The 19,431-nt window shown below is 37.8% G+C and overlaps 1 protein-coding gene across 1 annotated transcript in view; it reads left to right on the forward strand.

The window, feature by feature from the left end:
• Positions 1–19,431, forward strand: part of CUNH11orf80 (chromosome unknown C11orf80 homolog) — a 74,797-nt gene that overhangs the window by 13,093 nt on the left and 42,273 nt on the right. The window contains exons 2-3 of the mRNA XM_036259680.1: positions 1,555–1,608; positions 16,151–16,260. Coding sequence (XP_036115573.1) covers positions 1,555–1,608; positions 16,151–16,260 — 164 coding nt within the window. The remainder of the gene's footprint in view (positions 1–1,554; positions 1,609–16,150; positions 16,261–19,431) is intronic.

Consider the following 19,431-nt stretch of genomic DNA (forward strand, 5'->3'; position numbering starts at 1 on the left):
CATGATACTTGTTAAAACTAAGAAAAGATGTTAGAAGAAACAGTGTGACATGCAATTGAAAAATATCAAGGACACACTGTAAGATATACAGGTTTTGTTATTTTTCTTGTTAATGTTCTAGCTCCTCACTAATCAGTAGCACAGACCTGCTCCTACCTGTTCTCTTTCTCAATGACCCACTCTCCTTTTAATTAGGACCAGTGTATGCCTGTGAGAAACACTAAGAAAAAAAAAGATGATTGTTTCTTATTAAATGTTCTATGCTACTTGGACTCATGTCTTTTGAAGTATGTACATTTGTCCAGATCATTCAGAATCTGGAGATCTAGGTCATTGCTTATCCAATAGAACTTCTTGTGATGACAGAAATGTTCTATATCTGTGCTGTTCAGTACAGTAACCATTAGTCACACTTGCCTATTGAGCACTTGAAACATGGCTGACTAGTATGACTGAGGAACTGATTTTTTTTTAAATTTAGCTAAATTTAAATAGCTACATGTAGTAAGTGGCTACTGTATTGAACAGCACACCTTTAGATAATGGTGTTGCCTCTTATCTAGTTCAGTGATTCTCAACCTTTTTTCCCTGCTTGAAATACACATTTCTTGAGGGATAAACACATTTCCATTGGTTCCTATGGCAGTGATTCTTAGAGTCTTAATTATCGAGTCACATTCCTGAGGGCATGTTGAATTTGGAAAAAGTGTCCACGTGATTCCCATTTATCTTCTTAGGTGCCTGCTTCTTTCCTCACCCTCCTCCCCTGAAGAATTATTGTTCCAAATGTCATAATGTTAGATTTAGAACTCTAAGTACAGAGAATTCTTACCTGATACTAGTAAAGTATTTTCTACTAAAGAGTAAACTGGTTAAAAGAAGGGCCAAAATTTTCATTTGAATTTTATACTGGAATATAGGTTATCAGCATGGTAACTAGCTGTAGTTTGCAATCTTCCTAAATTCTTTTCCTACCAGGAATAATAATATCCAAAGAGGCAGTCTTGGTGTTAAATATAGGTGAAAAGACTTGGTCTTTGGTCCCATCTCCAAGAAGTTATTCTGTCCCCAGTCATGTGGCCTCATAATTTTTTTTTATCCTCACCCGAGGACATTTTTTCATTTTTCATTCAGATAAGAGTGGGAGGGAGAGAGAGGAAGAGAGAGAGAGAGAGAGAGAGAAACATCAACATGAAAGGGACAAATTGAGTGGTTGCCACCCGCACGACCCAACCAGGGCCACATGAACCAACCAGGGATGGGGACAAACTGCAACTGAGGTACATGCTCTTACCGGGAACCAAACCCCGGTCCAGAGAGACTGCAGGCTGACACTGTAACTGCTGAGCCAAACTGGCCAGGGCTGGCCTCATAATTTTTTTTTGATGCCTTCATTTTTACTGAAGTCATTAGTAGCGGTCACCATTTTTTTTTTTATGCTATGTCAATAAGCAGTGTTTTCAGGCTCCCATTTGATTCTTTATATAAAATTTATTTAATTGTTTTATTTATGATATTTTCTTGTATTCTGTTTTTTTTGTTTTGTTTTTACAGTTGCTTCTGCAGAAAGCATTTATGGTGGTTTGGTCTACAAGAAGTTCCTAAAAGGTAAAGAATTACCCAATTTCCATGAGACTAAAAGCCATGTAAGTACAAGGGAATGGCTTTATTATCATTGTTATTACTAGAGAGAAGATAATGAGTTGTGTATAGTTTATGGAATAACCACCTGTTTATGATGCTTATACAGACATTAGACAGTTTGTTTCATGGTGACTTAATTTAATTTAATTGTTATTTAAAAGCTCAAAGCAATTGTATGCATGTTTATTTCATCTATTTTTATAGTCTTATGATAAAGGGGAGGTGGCTTTTGTACAAAGAGGAAGTACTGCACATTAAGTATACAATAAAAATTGAGTCTTTTAATCACATTTAATGACCAACTTTAGCCTGTTTTCTCTTCAGTTGTTAAGACTCTTAATACTAACATCCACTCAATAATGCTATTTATTTTTACTAATTAGCAACAGAAATGACTCACTGAAGCTCACAAAGGAAATTCTCCACAACCAAAATTTGAATTCTTTAGCTTTCTGGTTTATTCGTCACTCTTTTTTTTATCTTTATTCCTCACCTGAGGATACTTTTCTATTTATCATCAGATAGAATGGGAGGGAGGGGGAGAGAGAGAGAGACCGAGAGAAACATGTAATAGAGACACATGGACTGGTTGCCTCCCACACGACCTGACCAGGGCCAGGGACAAACCGCAGCTGAGGTAGGTATGTGCCCTTGGCCAGAATCAAACCTGAAACTCATTGGTCCACAGGCCGACGTTTTAACAGCTGAGCCAAACCAGCTAGGGCTATACAACACTCTTTATGCCTTTATTACTATTGTTAATTATTTAGTATTCTTGTACTATTATTTGCAAACTGCTTTAAATTGGTCTATTTACAAATCTTTACATTCTTTAATTAGCTTCATCAGGAAGTCTCTGGTGGCTGATTCTTAACCATCAGATTTTCAGATGCTAAAAAAATTACATCTCTATACAAAATTAATAGTGTGCCTCTGAATTCAGTTTGTTAACTGTGTTGTCTGCTTCATTGCTCAGTTGATTTCTCTCTGCCTAAAATAATGTCTGACATCTCTGTAGGGGAACTGTACATTGTAGAGCCATCCAACATCAGTTTCTTTTACTCTTCAATCTATTCTATCAAGGTTGTATCAAGGTACTTTTTCTCTGTATCTGGTATACTTCAGATCAATTCCTATACAAACAGGCTCATATTTCTGGGTGTTTTTATTTATGCTAGATTAATAAACAGTAACCAAGAAAACCTCCCTATTTTCCTACCTCTCTAATGGTTTGTGTTCTGTTTTTTGTTTTCTTTCTTCTCTCGTCCCTAACTTGTTATACTTTTATCCAGTATACCTTTATTTTTTTATCCTCATCCAAGGATATTTTTGCATTTATCTTCAGATAGAGTGGGAGGGAGAGGGAAGAAGAGAGAGTGAGAAACATCAATGTGAGAGAGACACATCAATTAGTTGCCACCCACACAACCCCAACCAGGGCCGGGGACAAATTGCAACTAAGGTACGTGCTCTTGGCGGGAACCAAATCCGGGACTCTCTGGTCCATGGGCCAACACTCTAACTGCTGAGCCAAACCAGCCAGGGCCAGTATACCTTTATTGAACACCTACCTTGTCACAAGGAAGTCATAGGGAGAAGTAGCCCTGAAAATAAAATACAATTCGATAAGTGCTATAATGGAGGTATGTATGTTCCAGGTGCTCATTTGGTAACTTAGAAGATATTCCCTTAGGCCCTGGCCAGGTAGCTCAGTTGGTTAGCACATCATCCCAATATGCCAAGGTTGTGGGTTCAATCCCTGTCAGGGCACATACAAGAATCAACCAATGGCGCCGGCCAGGTAGCTCAGTTGGTTGGAGCATTGTCCCATACACCAAGGGGTTGCAAGTTCAATTCCCAGTCAGGGCACATACCTGGGTTGTGGGTTCCATCCTAGGTTGGGATGTGTGCAGGAAGTAGCCACACATCAATGTTTCTCTCTCTCTCTCCCCCTCTCCTTTCCACTCTAAAAATCAGTGGAAACATATCCTCAGGTGAGGATTATTAAAAAGTTAAAAAATCAACCAATGAATACATAAGTAAGTGGAAGAAGTCAATGTTTCTCCCTCCCTCCCTCCCTCCCTCCCTCCCTCCCTCCCTCCCAGTCTATCTGAAAATAAATGGAAGAATGTCCTCAGGTAAGGATTTTTAAAAAGCTATTATAATTTTGTATCTTACAAGATCAACAATTCTAAGGTCCAGTACATATCTAACACTTTTCCCCTCAGGAGCTCATTTTGTAGACATGATCTCATTCATTCTTTTTTTTTTTTTTTTTTTTTTATCCTCACCCGAGGATATTTTTCCATTTTTGTACAGATAGAGTGGGAGGGAGAGAGAGGAAGGGAGAGAGAGAGAGAAACATCGACGTGAAGGGACACATCGAGTGGCTGCCACCCACACGACCAACCAGGGCCGGGGACAAACTGCAACCGAAGTACATGCCCTTAGCGGGAACCGAACCCGGGTCTCTCTGGACCGCAATTCTGACGCTCTAACCGCTGAGCCAAACTGGCCAGGGCGATCTCATTCATTCTTGAGAGGTAGGTGTGATTTAACTGTTATCACCATTCCTGTTTCAGAGATGAGGAAACTGAGACTTACTTCAACTTCATATATTAAGTTTAGAAGTAAGGAAGAGTTTGTAGACTCATAGGTCATTGGTTATTCTGTAAATCCATACTTAATCTTCAAGCTTTTGATAAGTTCTAAACAATCTCTTGCTGCCAGATTTACATAACACATGCCAAGATTTTATAAAGAGAAGGTTAATTGAAGATCAAAAGAAATTAAAATAAATTATCTTCTTTTGCTTCCTAATATTTCTTTACTCCTTTCCCTGTTAAGTTTATCTAATCATACTTCACTATTGAGAATACATTCAAGATTTGATGTGAATTTTGTTATATTTATTCCTAGTGGCTCACAGTTTTTGTTGTTATTGTGAGTGGTATTCATTTTAATTTTAATAGTTTATCTGTAGATTCTCTCGGATCATTTATATAGGCAATCAAAGCATCTCTAAATTATGACACTTTTGTCTTTTTCTTTTTACTCCATATATGGCTTACTTCTTTTCCTTGTTATTGGCTAGAACAGTGCTAGGATTGATTAGAAGAGCAGGGGTAATATTAGGCATTTGTGTCTTGCCTTACTTTGATGAGATTACTTAAAATTCTACCATTAAATATAACATTTAATATAGATTTTTATACTTGCTCCTTGTCAGTTAAGGAGTTTCTTTTCCATTCTTAATTTGCTAGTAGTGTTTGTTATAAGTGGTGTATTTTCTAAAGTGCTTTTTCTTCATCTCTTGGGATTATGATATAGTTTTTTTAATCTTTATTAATAGGATGAGTTATGGTGATAGACTTTCTGATTAAATATTCTTGAAGTTGTGTCACAGTTTGATCTTATAATTTTTATGTATCCTGGATTTAATTTTTGCATCTATATTCCTAGTGAGATTGTTTTATATTGTCTTTGTTTTGTTTTGGTATTAAGATTATACTAGCTTGCCCTGGCCGGTTTTGCTCAGTGGTTAGAGCATCGGCCTGCGGTCCAGATAGACCCGGGTTTGGTTCCTGCTAAGGGCACATACCTCAGTTGCAGTTTGTTCCCGGCTCTGGTTGGGTTGTGCGGTGGCAGCCACTCGATGTGTCCTTTCACATCAATGTTTCTCTCTCTCTCTCCCTCCCACTCTATCTGAACAAAAAATGGAAAAATGTCCTTGGGTGAGGATAAAAAAAATAATAATAAAATTTTTTTCTTTATTGATTTTAGAAAAAGAGGAAGGGGGAGAGAGAGATAGAAGCATCGATGAGAGAGAACATCTATTGGCCACCTCCTGCCTGCCCCCCAATGGGAGTTGGGCCCACAACCTGGGCATGTGCCCTGACCAGGAATTCAACTGGCCATCTCTTGGTGCATGGGGCAATACTCAACCAGTGAGCCATACCGGCCGGGCATGGTTGATTCTTGTATGTGCCCTGACCCGGGATTAAACCTGCAACCTTGATGTATTGGGACGACGTTCTAACCAACTGAGCTACCTGGCCAGGGCCTATGGGTACTTTCTTATAGCAGCCCAAACAGACTAAGATACTGTGCAGGTTGTATTTTAGGTTTGCTACCATGATGTACAAATCATTGAGAATCATTTTCACTGTTGTAATGCTATTTTGTTTCAAGATGCACAGTTGGCTATGGAATGATAGGTCTAATGTAATTAATGATTTTCTAAATCTCATTTTCTCCTAATACTCTACTTATACAGGAATATCACTATGAAGGTTCTTGAAGAATAGGAATAACAACTAAAAATGTTCTTTCTTTAAACAACAGCTATTTATATGATGATGTTCTTTGCCAAAGAGAATACAATTAATAAAAGCTGTCTATACTGCTACTTGTATTTTTAGAATTTATTTCATTCTAAGTAATTATATATAATGATTAAAAGCACAGGCTTTAGAATCAGTTAGCCCTATGCTTGAACTCCAACTTTTACATTGCTGTGTAACATTTGAACTTTTTTTTTTCGCCCTGGCCGGTTTGGCTCAGCGGTTAGAGCGTCGGCCTGTGGTCCTGAGAGACCCGGGTTCGGTTCCTGCTAAGGGCACGTACCTCGGTTGCAGTTTGTCCCCGGCCCTGGTTGGGTCATGTGGGTGGCAACCACTCGACGTGTCTCTTTCACGTCGATGTTTCTCTCTCTCTCTCTCTCCCTCCCACACTCTATCTGAACAAAAAATAGAAAAAATGTCCTCGGGTGAGGATAAAAAAAAAAAAAAGAACTTTTTTTTTTCTGTTGTAAAAATGGGAATAAAAACAATTCCTACTTTGTGGAGATATGTGAATTTAGTTGGGTAATATTATAAAATGTTAGTATAGTGCCCAACACATAGGAGATGCTTAATACATGTTATGTTTTAGTATTAATAACAGTTTTACTCTGCATTATGAGACTGGGTTCTAAATAAAATTTCTCTTTGTTTTACTTTCTGAAAGGATTTCTTGAATGTCAATCACTTGTTTTGGAGAAGCTATAAGAAAACTAGAGCCCTGGCCGGTTTTGCTCAGTGGTTAGAGCACCGGCCTGCGGTTTTGAGAGACCCGGGTTCAGTTCCGCTAAGGGCATGTACCTCAGTTGCGGTTTGTCCCCAGCTCTGGTCAGTCACGGGTGGCAGCCACTCGATGTGTTCCTTTCACATCGATGTTTCTCTCTCTCTCTGTTCTTCTCTCTCCCTCCCACTCTACCTGAACAAAAAATGGAAAAATGTCCTCAGGTGAGGATAAAAAACAAAGAAAACTAGATAGTGTCAGTTCTCTTTAGTTATTGAAAAAAAAAATCATAACAGAAAAAAAAAAAGACATACTTTTTATTCCCACTCAAAAAAGAAAAATTTGTTTGCATATTAACTACCACATATAAAGAGTGTGTACTGCATAGCTTAATAGGTGGCAGGAATTACTTTTTCAGGTATTCTAGACTTGTCTATATTTGATATATCAAATCCAAGGTTTATTTGAATATTTAATCACTATATGAACATTAAAATGTTTTTGTTTATATTTTGTATGCATGATATTAACAAAAGAATAGTGAAAGAAACAAGTATCACCTATAATTCTAGACGTAATTACTATGAACATTTTAATATATTTTCTTAAAGATTTTTTCCTTTACCTATATATTTTACATAAATATCCTTTTGCATACTATATCTTACATTTTTCACATAGAGTAAGCATTTTATTATCTCCTAATAAATCTTTCAAAATATCACTTAAAAATCATAGTATAGATCCTAGCCAATGTAATGGGGCAAGAAAAAGAAATAAAAGTCATAGAGGTTGGAACCACAGAAATAAAACTGTCATGTAAATGACTTGATTGTTTATATATAAAATCCTAAGGAATCTGCAAAATAACTATTAGAAGAAATATGTGAATTTAGCAAGATCAGAAGATACAAGGTCAATATACTAAAAATATTTATTTTTATATATTGGCAGCAAACAATTAGAAAACAAAATTAAAAAGTTCCATTTATTGCCCTGACTGGTTTGGCTCAGCGGTTAGAGCATCAGCCCGTGGTCCAGAGAGTCCTGGGTTCAGTTCCCACTGAGGGCACGAACCTCAGTTGCTGTTTGTCCCTGGCCCCGGTTGGAGTTGTGTGGGTGGCAACCAGTCAATGTGTCTCTCTCACATCAATGTTTCTCTCTCTTCCTCCCTCTCTCCTTCCTGCTCTATCTGAAGATAAATGCAAAAATGTCCTCGGGTGAGGATTAAAAAAAAAAAGGTTTCATTTATTAATAGCATCAAAAACATTTAAGGACAAGTTTAATATAAAAAGTAGAAGATCTCTATGTTGAAAGCTACAAAACATTGCTGAGAGAAATTAAATAAGTGGCGAGATAAACTGTGCATAGATTGGAAGTTCAGTATTGCTAAGATGTCCATTTTCCCCAAATTGATCTATATATTCAACTCAATCATAGTATCAGCAGACTTTCTGTAGAAATTGACAAACTGATTAAAATTTTTATATGGCCTAATAAGTGATTATGACAAGGTTGAAGGATATAAGGTTAATGTACAAATGTCAATAAGTTTTTTTCTCCCTATATATTAGCAATGAACAAGTGGAATTTCAAATTAAAAACACATTACTGTCCTGCCAGGCTGGTGTGGCTCAGTGGTTGAGCATCAAACCATGCACCAAGAGGTCACCAGTTCCATTCCTGGTTAGGGCACATGCCAGATTGTGGACCCAATCTCTAGTGGGGGGCATGCAGGAGGTGGCCAATTGATGTTCTCTCTCATCGATGTTTCTATCTCTCTCCCCCTCTCCCTTCCTCTTTCTCTAAAATCAATAAAGGAAAAAACAAAACACATTAGTGCCCTGACCAGTGTGGCTCAGTTATTAGAGTGTTGGCCCTCAGACCAAAGGGTCTCGGTTTAATTCCCCGTCAAAGGCGTGTACCTGGGTTGCAGGTTCAATCCCAGTATTAAGCAATAAATAATATGTACAAGATCTATATGAGGCCCAACCGGTGTGGCTCAGTGATTGAGCATCAACCCAAGCACTAAGAGGTCACCGGTTTGATTCCCGGTTAGGGCACATACCCAGGTTGTGGGCATAATGCACAGTTGGGGGCATGCAGGAGGCGGCCAATTGATGTTCCCTCTCATCATTGTTTCTATGTCTCTTTCCCTCTCCCTTCCTCTCTCTCCAAAAATCAATAAAGAAAAAAAAGATCTATATGATAAAAACTATAAAACTCTGATGAAAGATATCAAAGAATAACTAAGTAAGTGGAGAGATGGTTCACGTCATGGAACTCTGTCCTGATTACTGTAGCTTTATTGTAAGACTTGAGGTCAGGTAGTGTAAGTTTTCAGATTTTTTTTTCCTCAAAAATTGAGTTGGCTATTTTGGGTCTTTTGCCTCTCCATATAAACTTTAGAATCAGTTTGTCAGTATTCACAAAGTAATTTGCTGGGATTTTTATTGGGATTGCTTTTGATCTGTAGATCAAGTTGGGAAGAACTGACATCTTGATAATAATGATAGTAAGAGATTATAACTCATTAAATAACATAAGAATGCATTATTCCATACTGATGTAAATAAAGGAAAAAGAAAAGCTCTTCTTCTTCTTTTTTTTTTTTTTGTTCATCCTCATCCAAGCATATTTTTTCATTGATTTTTAGATAGAGTGGAAGGGAGGGAGGGAGGGAGGGAGAGAAACATCGATGTGAGAGAAACACATAGATTGGTTGCCTCTCACATGACCCCAACTGGGGCCAGGGACTGAACCTGCAACCCAGGTATGTGCTCCTGACTGGGAATCAAACGTGGGCCTTTTTGGTCTGCAGGCTGACGCTCTAACCGCTAAAAATCAACTGGCTAGGTTGGAAAGCTCTTCTTTATGGTAATATGTGAGCTAATAAGTGCAGAAGAGATAAAGGACTTAGAAAATCATCAATCGTTGCCAAAACTAATGGAAATAGCGACGTGAAAGGGACATATCGAGTGGCTGCCACCCACATGACCAACCAGGGCCAGGGACAAACCGCAACCAAGGTTCGGTTTCCTTAGCGGGAACCAAACCGGGGTCTCTCTGGACCGCAGGCTGACGCTCTAACCGCTGAGCAAAACTGGCCAGGGCTGTGTCTTCGAATCTATTCCCATCATTTTGAAGAACTTCTTTACTTTCTAGGATTTTCAAGGCTCATCTTGTATTTTCCCTACCGCAACCCCAGTCTGTTCTCTATATCTATAAGCTTTTAGTTTTTTTAAAACAGATTTGACAGCCCTGGCCAGTTTGGCTCAGTGGTTAGAGCTTCAGCCAGCAGACCAAAGAGTCCTTGGTTCGATTCCAGCCAAGGGCACGTACCTCGGTTTCAGTTTGTCCCCGGCCCTGGTCAGGGTCATACGGGAGGCAGCCAATCGATGTGTCTCTCTCACATTGATGTTTCTCTCTCTGTCTCTCTCTCTCTCCTTCTCCCACTCTATCTGATATTTGAAAAAAATATCCTTGGGTGAGGATTAAAAACAAAACAAAATGATTCTACATATAAGTGATTATTTGTTTTTCTCTGTCTGATTTAATTCATTTAGCATATTGCCCTCAAGATTCATCTATGTTGTCTCAAATGCAAGATTTTGTTCCCTTTTATGGCTGATTAATATTCCGTGTGTCTGTGTGTGTGTGTGTTTCTTTATCCATTCATCCATCTGCAGACACATTTAGGTTGTTTTCATGTCCTGGAACAATAATTTCCATTGTAAACAATTCTGCAATGAACAAGGGGGTGCATATATCTTTTCAAATAGTGCTTCTGTTTTCTTTGGTTAAACATCCAGAAATGAAATAGCTGGATCATGTGGTAGTTCTATTTTTAATTTTTAAAAGAACCCCCAAACTATTTTCAATAGCAGTTGCACCAATTTACATTTCCACCAACTGTGCACAAGGCTTCCCTTTTCTCCACATCCTCAACAACACTTGTTATTATCTTTTTTGTAATAGTTCATTCTAACTGGTGATATCTCATTGTGTTGTTTTTTTAATCCTCACCCAAGGATATTTGTCCATTGACTTTTTTTCAGATAGAATGGAAGGGAGGAAGGGGGAGGGGGGTATTGATGGGTTGCCTCCCACACTACCCTGGCTGGGGCCAGGGATGAAACCCTCAACCAAGATATGCACCCTTGACTGGGAATCAAACCCACAACTCTTTGGTCCAGGGGCAGGTGCTCTAACTGCTGAGCCAAACTGGCCAGGGCTCATTGCGGTTTTAATTTGTATTTCCCTGATACTTAGTGATGTTGAGCATCTTTTCATGCACCTCTTGGCCATGTGTATGTATTCTTTGGAAAAATGACTGTTCAGATCCTCTGCCCATTTCAGGTTGTTTGCTATTTTGCTCTGGAATTATATGAGTTCTTTATGTATTTTGGATATTAACTATCAGATATATGATTTGCAAACTTTTTTTCCCATTTATTAGGTTGTCTTTGACATTTTGTTGATGGTTTTCTTTGCCGTGTAGCAGCTTTTTAGTTTGATATAGTCTCCCTTGTTTATTTTTTGGCATCAAATAAAAAAATAGACCATCAGCAAGACTAATGTCAATGTTTACTACCTATGTTTTCTTCTAGGATTTTTTTTTTTTTTTTATCCTCACCCGTGGACATTTTTGCATTTATCTTCAGATAGAGTGGGAGGGAGAGAGGGAGGAAAAGAGCAAGAGAAAAAATCTATGTGAGAGACACACATCGAGTGGTTGCCACCTATGCGACCCCAACCAGGCCGGAGACAAACTGCAACCGAGGTACATGCCCTCATCAGGAACCGAATCCGGGATTCTCTGGTCCATGGGCTGACGCTCTAACTGCTGAGCCAAACCAGCCAGGGCTCTTCTAGGATTTTTTATGGTTTTAGGTTTTACATTTAACTTTTTAAAAATTTTTTGTTTGTTTGTTTTGTTTTGTTCAGATAGAGTGGGAGGGAGAGAGAGAGAGAGAGAGAAACATCAACGTGAAAGGGACACATTGAGTGGTTGCCCCCACACGACCCAACCAGGGCCGGGGACAAACTGCAACCGAGGTACGTGCCCTTCGCGGGAACCGAACCCGGGTCTCTTTGGACCGCAGGCCGATGCTCTAACCGCTGAACCAAACTGGCCAGGGCTACATTTAACTTTTTAATCCATTTTGAGTTAATTTTTTGTAGGGTGTAAGGTATTGGTTCAGTTTCGTTCATTTGAAGGATAGTTACACTTTTAATTAATTAATTTTTCTTTATTGATATTAGAGAGAGAGAGAGGAAGGGAGATGGAGAGAGAGATAGAAGCATCAATGAGAGAGAACATCAATTGGCTGCCTCCTGTGTGCCCCACACTGGGGATCAGGCCCACAACCTAGGCATGTGTCCTGACCGGGAATCAAACCGGCAACCTCTTGGTGTATTGGTCGACACTCAACCACTGAGCCACACCAGCTAGCCTATACTTTTAATTTAAAATTAATTTTAGACTTACAGAATAGTTGTAAAAACAGTACAAAGAGTTTCTGTATACCTTTTACCCAGCTTCCTCTATAATTAATATTGTTTATTGATTGATTGGTCTTACAGAGAGAGAAAGGGAGGGAGAGAGAAAGAGAAACATCGATTTGTTGTTCTACTTATTTATGCATTCATTGGTTGATGCTTGTATGTGCCCTGACTGGGGATCAAACCCACAATCTTAGTATATCAGGACAATGCTCTAACCAATTGAGCTACCCAGCCAGGGTCCCTTACAATTTATATGTATGTTGTTTTTAATCCTCACCCAAGGATTTTTCCATTGATTCTTACAGAGAGTGGGAGGGAGGAAAGGAGTAAGGGAGGAAGGAGAAGAGAGAGATAGAGAAGGAGGGAGGGAGACACCTATGTGAGAGAGAGACATTGATTGGTTGCCTCCCCCACCGTGGGATTGAACCTGCAGCCCAGGTACATGCCTTTGACAGGTAATCGAACCCAAGACCCTTTGGTGCGAGTGCCGATGCTCTAACCATTTAGCAATACCAGCCAGAGCAATATTTTAAATAACTATAGTACAATTACTGAAACAAAGAAATTAACATCGGTAAAATACTATTAACTAAATTACAGACTTTATTAAGATTTTTACCAGTTTTTTGTCCGGCTGGTATGGCTCAGAGGTTGAGCATCCACCTATACACCAAGAGGTCACTGGTTTAATTCCTGGTCAGAACACATGCCCGGGTTGTGGGCCAAATCCCCAGTAGGGAGCATGTAGGAGGTGGCCAATCAATGTTCTCTCTCATTGATGTTTCTATCTCTCTCTCCCTCTCACTTCCTCTTTCTGTAAAATCAATAATTTTAAAAAAAAGATTTTACCAGTTTTTTCCACTGATATTCTTCTTTGGTTCCTGGATCCATTTCAGGTATCACTTTGCATTTAATTGTCCTGTCTTTTTTTTTTTTTTTTTAATATTGTTAACTTTATTTTATTTTTTGGTACATGCCCCTAGCGGGAACCGAACCCGGGACTCTCTGGTCTGCAGGCCGACGCTCCAACCGCTGAGCCAAACCGGCCAGGGCTGTCCTGTCTTATTAATCTCTTTTAATATGTGATGGTTCCTTTCTTATTTTCTTTCATGATCTTGACACTTGTCAGGTATTATATAGAATGTCATTCAATTTGAGATTGTTTAATATTTTCTTTTATTAGATTGAGGTTATATATTGTTGGGAAGAATACTAGAGAGAATATGTGTCCTTTTCAGTGTATTATGTCAGGAGATTGGTAATATTGATGTCATGTTATTGCTAATCTTAAATTTGATCACTTGGTTCATGTGTTATCTGCCAGATTTTTCTAAGTAGAGTTACTCTGTATACTTTTTAAATATTTGGGGAAATCTATAAGACTGTGCAAATATCCTATTTCTCCTTAAACTTCCATCTACTAATTTAGCATTCATTGGTGGATTTTGCAAAGGAATTATTATTGTAGTGTTATTGTGATTTAATATGTCCTCATTCCTTCTGCATTTATTTATTGGATTTATCTGTAAGGAAGAGCTGTTCCCTTTTCACTTTTTATTTATTTATTCAATATTTATATCAGGATGAACTTCTGTATATTTATTTTATGTAGGGGGAATAATTCAGTTTTTTTTTCTCTATTTTGGGCATTTTCAAATGTCATAATTCATGCCTTACAATGTTATTATTTTTGCTTTCAACTGTTAATTGTATGTTGTAGGGTGTATGTATATCTTGGAATAAACTTTGCTTTTGGGGGGCAAGATACAAACCTCTTGTATCTTAATAGATTATGTAGTTCTGAGTCTCATCCCCACTTATATGACATGATTCTGTGGCCCTGATTCTTCATGCTGCTATTAGCATTACTTGGCTTTCACCAACCCTCAGGTAGACAGGCAGCACATGTCTGGCCTTTGTTTTTGTTTTAGTCCTTTGCTCAGACCTCCTATGTGTGGTCTATGTGGCTCTTGCTCTTAAACCTATGGGTGTTGCAATTTTAGCCCCATGATTTTTACTTAGTTCAAGCCCTAAATATGGTGCATCTTTGATCCTTACTTACCACTGTGGATTGTCTCTTTTTTTCTTAATGACGGTGAAGGAAGAATACCTCTCCGTGTTTGGTCTATAAAGATTTCTCATTTCTTTTTTTCTTACCATTACTGTATATTTATTAAAATCTAAAAATATTTGTTTTATGATTTTATGTGTTTGGGAAGATGGGATTTCAACGTATGCCCAACTTATCTTGAAATAGAAGGCTTTTATTTAATTTTATTGTCAGTCATCTTGATTTTGTGTGTGTGCATGTGTATGGAGTAAGGTAATTAAAATTGACAATCCCCTCCCCCATCTTGGCCAGTTTGGCTCAGCGTTGGAGTTTGATTCTGGTGAAGGACCATGTACCTTGGTTTCAGTTTGATTCCTGGTCCTGGGTGGGGTCATGTGGAGTCGTGTGGGAGGCAACCAATCAGTGTGTCTCTCTCACATCGATGTTTCTCTCTGTCTCTCTGTCTCTCTCTCTCCCTCCCTCCCTCCCTTCTTCCCACTCTATCTGTAGATAAATGGAAAAAAATTATCCTCGGTGAGGATTAAAAAAAATCTATCCCCCTCCCCCAAATAACCACATATTTTATTTTAATTGTCATTAAGATTTCTGGAGAATTCAGTTATTGAAAAGCCTTTTTCTCGCGTATCTACATGTTTTCCCCATTCTGCTATATTACTCCTTTAAAGAGAAGTAGGATTCAGTAACACTTTTTTCTTACTTCACAGAAAGGTAACTGAATCACAGAAAAAAAAAATGGGGGTCGCCTTAGGTCAGAAAGTCAGTAAGTGGTAAAACTGAAGATTGAAGCAAGGCACCCTGATTCAGTTCTAAGTTCATTCAACTTCAGTGTAGCATAACCTTGCTGCCATATTATCCTGGGCTTTGTGATGAAATTATATTTGAAAAGCAAAAAAAATGGCAAGGAAAATATTACCCATTAAGATTGATAGTTAGAACTTGATCTTGGTAATGTCCATACTTTTTGATATGGTTAAAGCTTTATTAGGTATGTAGTATGATTGCTTTAGAAGAAAGTTGTGCTATTACTTTGGGATATATCTTCTTGTTGTTACATTTTTAAAGTTGGGTTCTTATATAACATCATCATTGTCAGCCTCATTTACAAGGTAGAACTTGTGGAGGCTGAGATATATCTCTATTTGTAGTTAGTTCTCCTTTATAATACTACTGTAGAGAGGGAAAAAGGGATAGCATTTAAAAAATGGGAAATTTATTTTTTCCTTCTGTAATATGAGTGCCAGATATAGAAAGGAAGAAGGGTGGTGCATACTTTGAGGTTCTCGTTGTTGATAATGAGCCAGGACTCACTGATGCCTTGTGGAAAGATAGTTGAGTCGACTCATGTAAATACACCAAGTGCTTAACTTATGAATTAAAGTGGCAAGATTTGCTTTTCTTTGTTAAAGATTACTGTAATAAAGAATATACTATATTAGGTAAATGTATGAGAGGGTCATTCTTGAATTTTTCTGCTTTCACTTCTAAATAAGCTCACTTACTAGATTTGTGTTTATTAAATAATGCACTGATTTATTTAAAAATATAAGAATATCAGATAGAGCTATCGGCTCTGAAGATTTCTGGCATTGGATGTGACCTTGTGGAAATTAACTGAAAATACAAATGATTTAGCAAATGTGAAAAATTGAAAACATGAGACTAATTGTCTTAACCCCATAATGTAATTCTAAATGTTCAAGCAATTTGCTAATGCAAAGCTATTTCCAGTCATACTTTAAATTTTGCAGATAATCTTTTCATCAGGGAAAAGCCTTCTTGGCTCTTAAGTTTAGTAAACAATTCCAGAAATTCTGGTGCTTATTCAAACTGCTTGTTCTGTTTTATTGCTATTTTTTTCTTACACAGAAATGCAATCTGTACTGCCTGGATTCTCTGCAAAACTGAATTGGACTTCAGAGGAAGTCAGCTATTCTCAGGACATATCAAGGGTAACACCTTTCCAGATGACTTTTGAGGCAGGTTTTGTTGTGGTTCTATAAATCACTGTTATTTTGGTTCTTATTTTTGTGCCAATCTAATAACAGGAAAGAAAAGCCTAGGTGCATCACAGTTCCAAGTTGAAATGAAATAAGGCATTGGTTCCTAAAATTCCCTGCACAGATTTTAAATCACCTGGGAGCTTCCAAAATATTAATATTTGTGTCCCACTCCAAAAGGTACTGATTTAATTGGTCAGAAAGTCGGTAAGTGGTAAAACAAGATTGATGCAAGGCATACAGATTCAGTACCAAGTTCATTCAACTTCAGTGTAGCATAACCTTGCTGCCATATTATCCTGGGCTTTGTGATAGAATTATATTTGAAAAGCAAACTAATGGCAAGAAAAATATTACCCATTAAGATTGATAGTTAGAACTCTATCTTGGTAATGAGATGGTTAAAGCTTTATTAGGTATGTAGTATGACTGCTTTAGGAGGAATTTGTGCTATTATTTTGGGATATATCTTATTATATTTTTTAAGTTGGGTTCTTATATAATATCATCATTTTCAACCTCATTTACAAGGTAGAACTTGTGGACACTGAGATATCCATCTTTATTTATAGTTAGTTCTTCTCCTTTATCACTCTGATGACAACTTCCTATTCTTTCAAGTCTCTAAACCCCTTATACCTAGAAAATCTGTTTTACAGTCTCATCAAGACCTAAATCTTGACCCCCTTCCCACTGGGGTAGGTACCCTTCCTCAATGCTATCACAGTATTTAGTGCTTACCTCTATCATGATACATATTACACTGTATTATAATGATTTGTTTGCCTATCTTTTCCTTTAGATTCCAAGTTCCTTGAGATCAAGTAACATGTTTTGGAACTCTGTACCTTCAATATCTAGCACAGTGAAGCTGACTTGAACAAAAACAGGTTTCTACTGAATGAGTATATACTGAAACAGCATTGATCTATGAGTAAGACTGGTTCAAATTCAGTCACTTAACTTTTGTAGGACCTTCAGAAAGTCAGTCAAATTCTGTAAATCTCAGTTTTCTTATCTATAAAGTGATTCGATAATACTTGTCATATCTACTTCATTGAGTTGTCAGGAGGCTTAAATAATATATAAATGTTAGCTATGAGAATTATCATTGTTTGTTCAGACTGACTAAAACATGTGATCTCCTTTTCTAGAACTGCTTTCTTGGTTCACTGGCATCAGCTTTTTTATTGCTATTTGGTATTAATAGTTTCATAGCTGACTAACCATTAATTGCTCCAGGTTGTTTACCCTTCAGTTCCCCTAAAGAAGATAAGGCACAGTCAGGGATATCTCTTGTCTTGATACCATACCCTTTCCTTTTAGAAGGAGCATATAATTGTTCAAACGTGTAGAAAGGCCTCTCAAGTGCTTTCTCGGGAGAATGTTTAAGGTACTCAAATTCTTTTTGTCTCCACCAACTCAAAGGAAGGAAAGATAGATGAGAGAATTGATAAAGGGAGGGGAGAACGTCATTGTCAGTCATAAATCTGGGCTATAAATAAATCAATAAAAATCTTTATTTTTTAAATTTCTTTGGGTTTTATTTATTTATTTATTTTTATCCTCACCTGAGGACACCCTTCCATTTTTTGTTCAGATAGAGTGGGAGGGAGAGAGGGAGAGAGAAACATCGACATGAAAGGGACACATCAAGTGGCTGCCTCCGGCATGACCCAACCAGGACTGGGGACAAACTGCAACCAAGATATGTGCCCTTAGCGGGAACCGAACCAGGGTCTCTCTGGACCGCAGGCCGAGGCTCTAACCGCTGAGCCAAACCGGCCAGGGCAATCAATAAAAATCTTTAAATCAACCTAATAAAAATGTATCCAAATAGGATCTACTTTGGGAATACATTTTTATTTTCTTTTTCAGGAGATCCAAATTTAAAAAATGGCTTGTTTCTGTGGTTCTCAAACTTACCTGCACATTAGGAATCACTGGGATTTCTAAAGTATTTCAAAGCTCAGGCCACACCTGTTATGAACTGAATTGTGTCCCCCTAAATTCATATGTTGAACCCTAGCCCCTCATGTGACTGTATTTGGAGCTAGGACCTTAAAGATGTAATTAAGCATAAATGAGGTCATAAGGGCAAGGCCCTAATTTGATAGAGCTGGTATCCTTATAAGAAGAGACAGAGATACCAGACAGCTCTCTCCAGATATGTACAGAGGAAAGACCATGTGAAGAAACAGTGACAAGTTACTTTTATCTTGGACTTCTAGCCTCTAGAAGTATAAGAAAATACATTTTTATTGTTTAAGCCACTCACACTGTGGTATTTTTTCAAGTCAGCCTCATTGTGCTAGATATTGAAGGTTCAGAGTTCCAAAACATGTTACTCGACCCCAAGGAACTTGGAATCTAAAAGAAAAGATAGACAAACAAATAATTACAATACAGTGTAATATGTATCATGATAGAGATAAGCACTGAATGCTATGATAGCATACAGCAGGGGTTGGGAAACTTTTTTTTTCTGCCAAGGGCCATTTGGATATTTATAACATCATTCGAGGGCTATACAAAATTATCAACTTAAAAGTTGCTATATTTGGTCAAATATTTAATTAAATCACCACTAATGTGATGGCTGGAACTGCTTCTTTTTGTGAGGCGTGTGATGTTAGCTGGTATTGATGATGTTGCTACTCGCAACTGCTTTTCTAGGTTTGCGTCAGTCAGTCTGGAGTGCAGTCTATTCTGCAGTGGTAAGTTTTGAAAAGAACTGCTTGCAGCAGTAAGTTGTTCCAAACACAGATGCATATTTCACTGCATGTTTCCTCAAAGTGGGAAATTCATCATTGGCTTATGTAATGTCTGTAGAACATTACAAGCAGTGGGAGGTTGTTGTACCTAGCTTTCAACTCATCATAGCTTTGCAGCTGAATGATTTCATGTTACAGGTAATTAGGCACATCAGTTGGTTCCACATTGAATAGTGTAACAAAGATGTTCAATTCCACTTGTTTACTTTTCATATCCTTGTATCTTTCATTAAATGCCTCAATTAGTTTCACACATTCACCAGCATATTCAAGTGTTTCAGAAGGCTTTTGTCCTTCCAGGGTGGGGAAATGCACCGTGCTATTCCTTTTGAGTTGCACTTTCCACAGCCTTAATTTAGTTTCAAATGATTTCTCA

This window comes from Molossus molossus, unplaced genomic scaffold, assembly GCF_014108415.1.
Source record: "Molossus molossus isolate mMolMol1 unplaced genomic scaffold, mMolMol1.p scaffold_m16_p_13, whole genome shotgun sequence".
In the NCBI taxonomy this organism is placed as follows: Eukaryota; Metazoa; Chordata; class Mammalia; order Chiroptera; family Molossidae; genus Molossus; species Molossus molossus.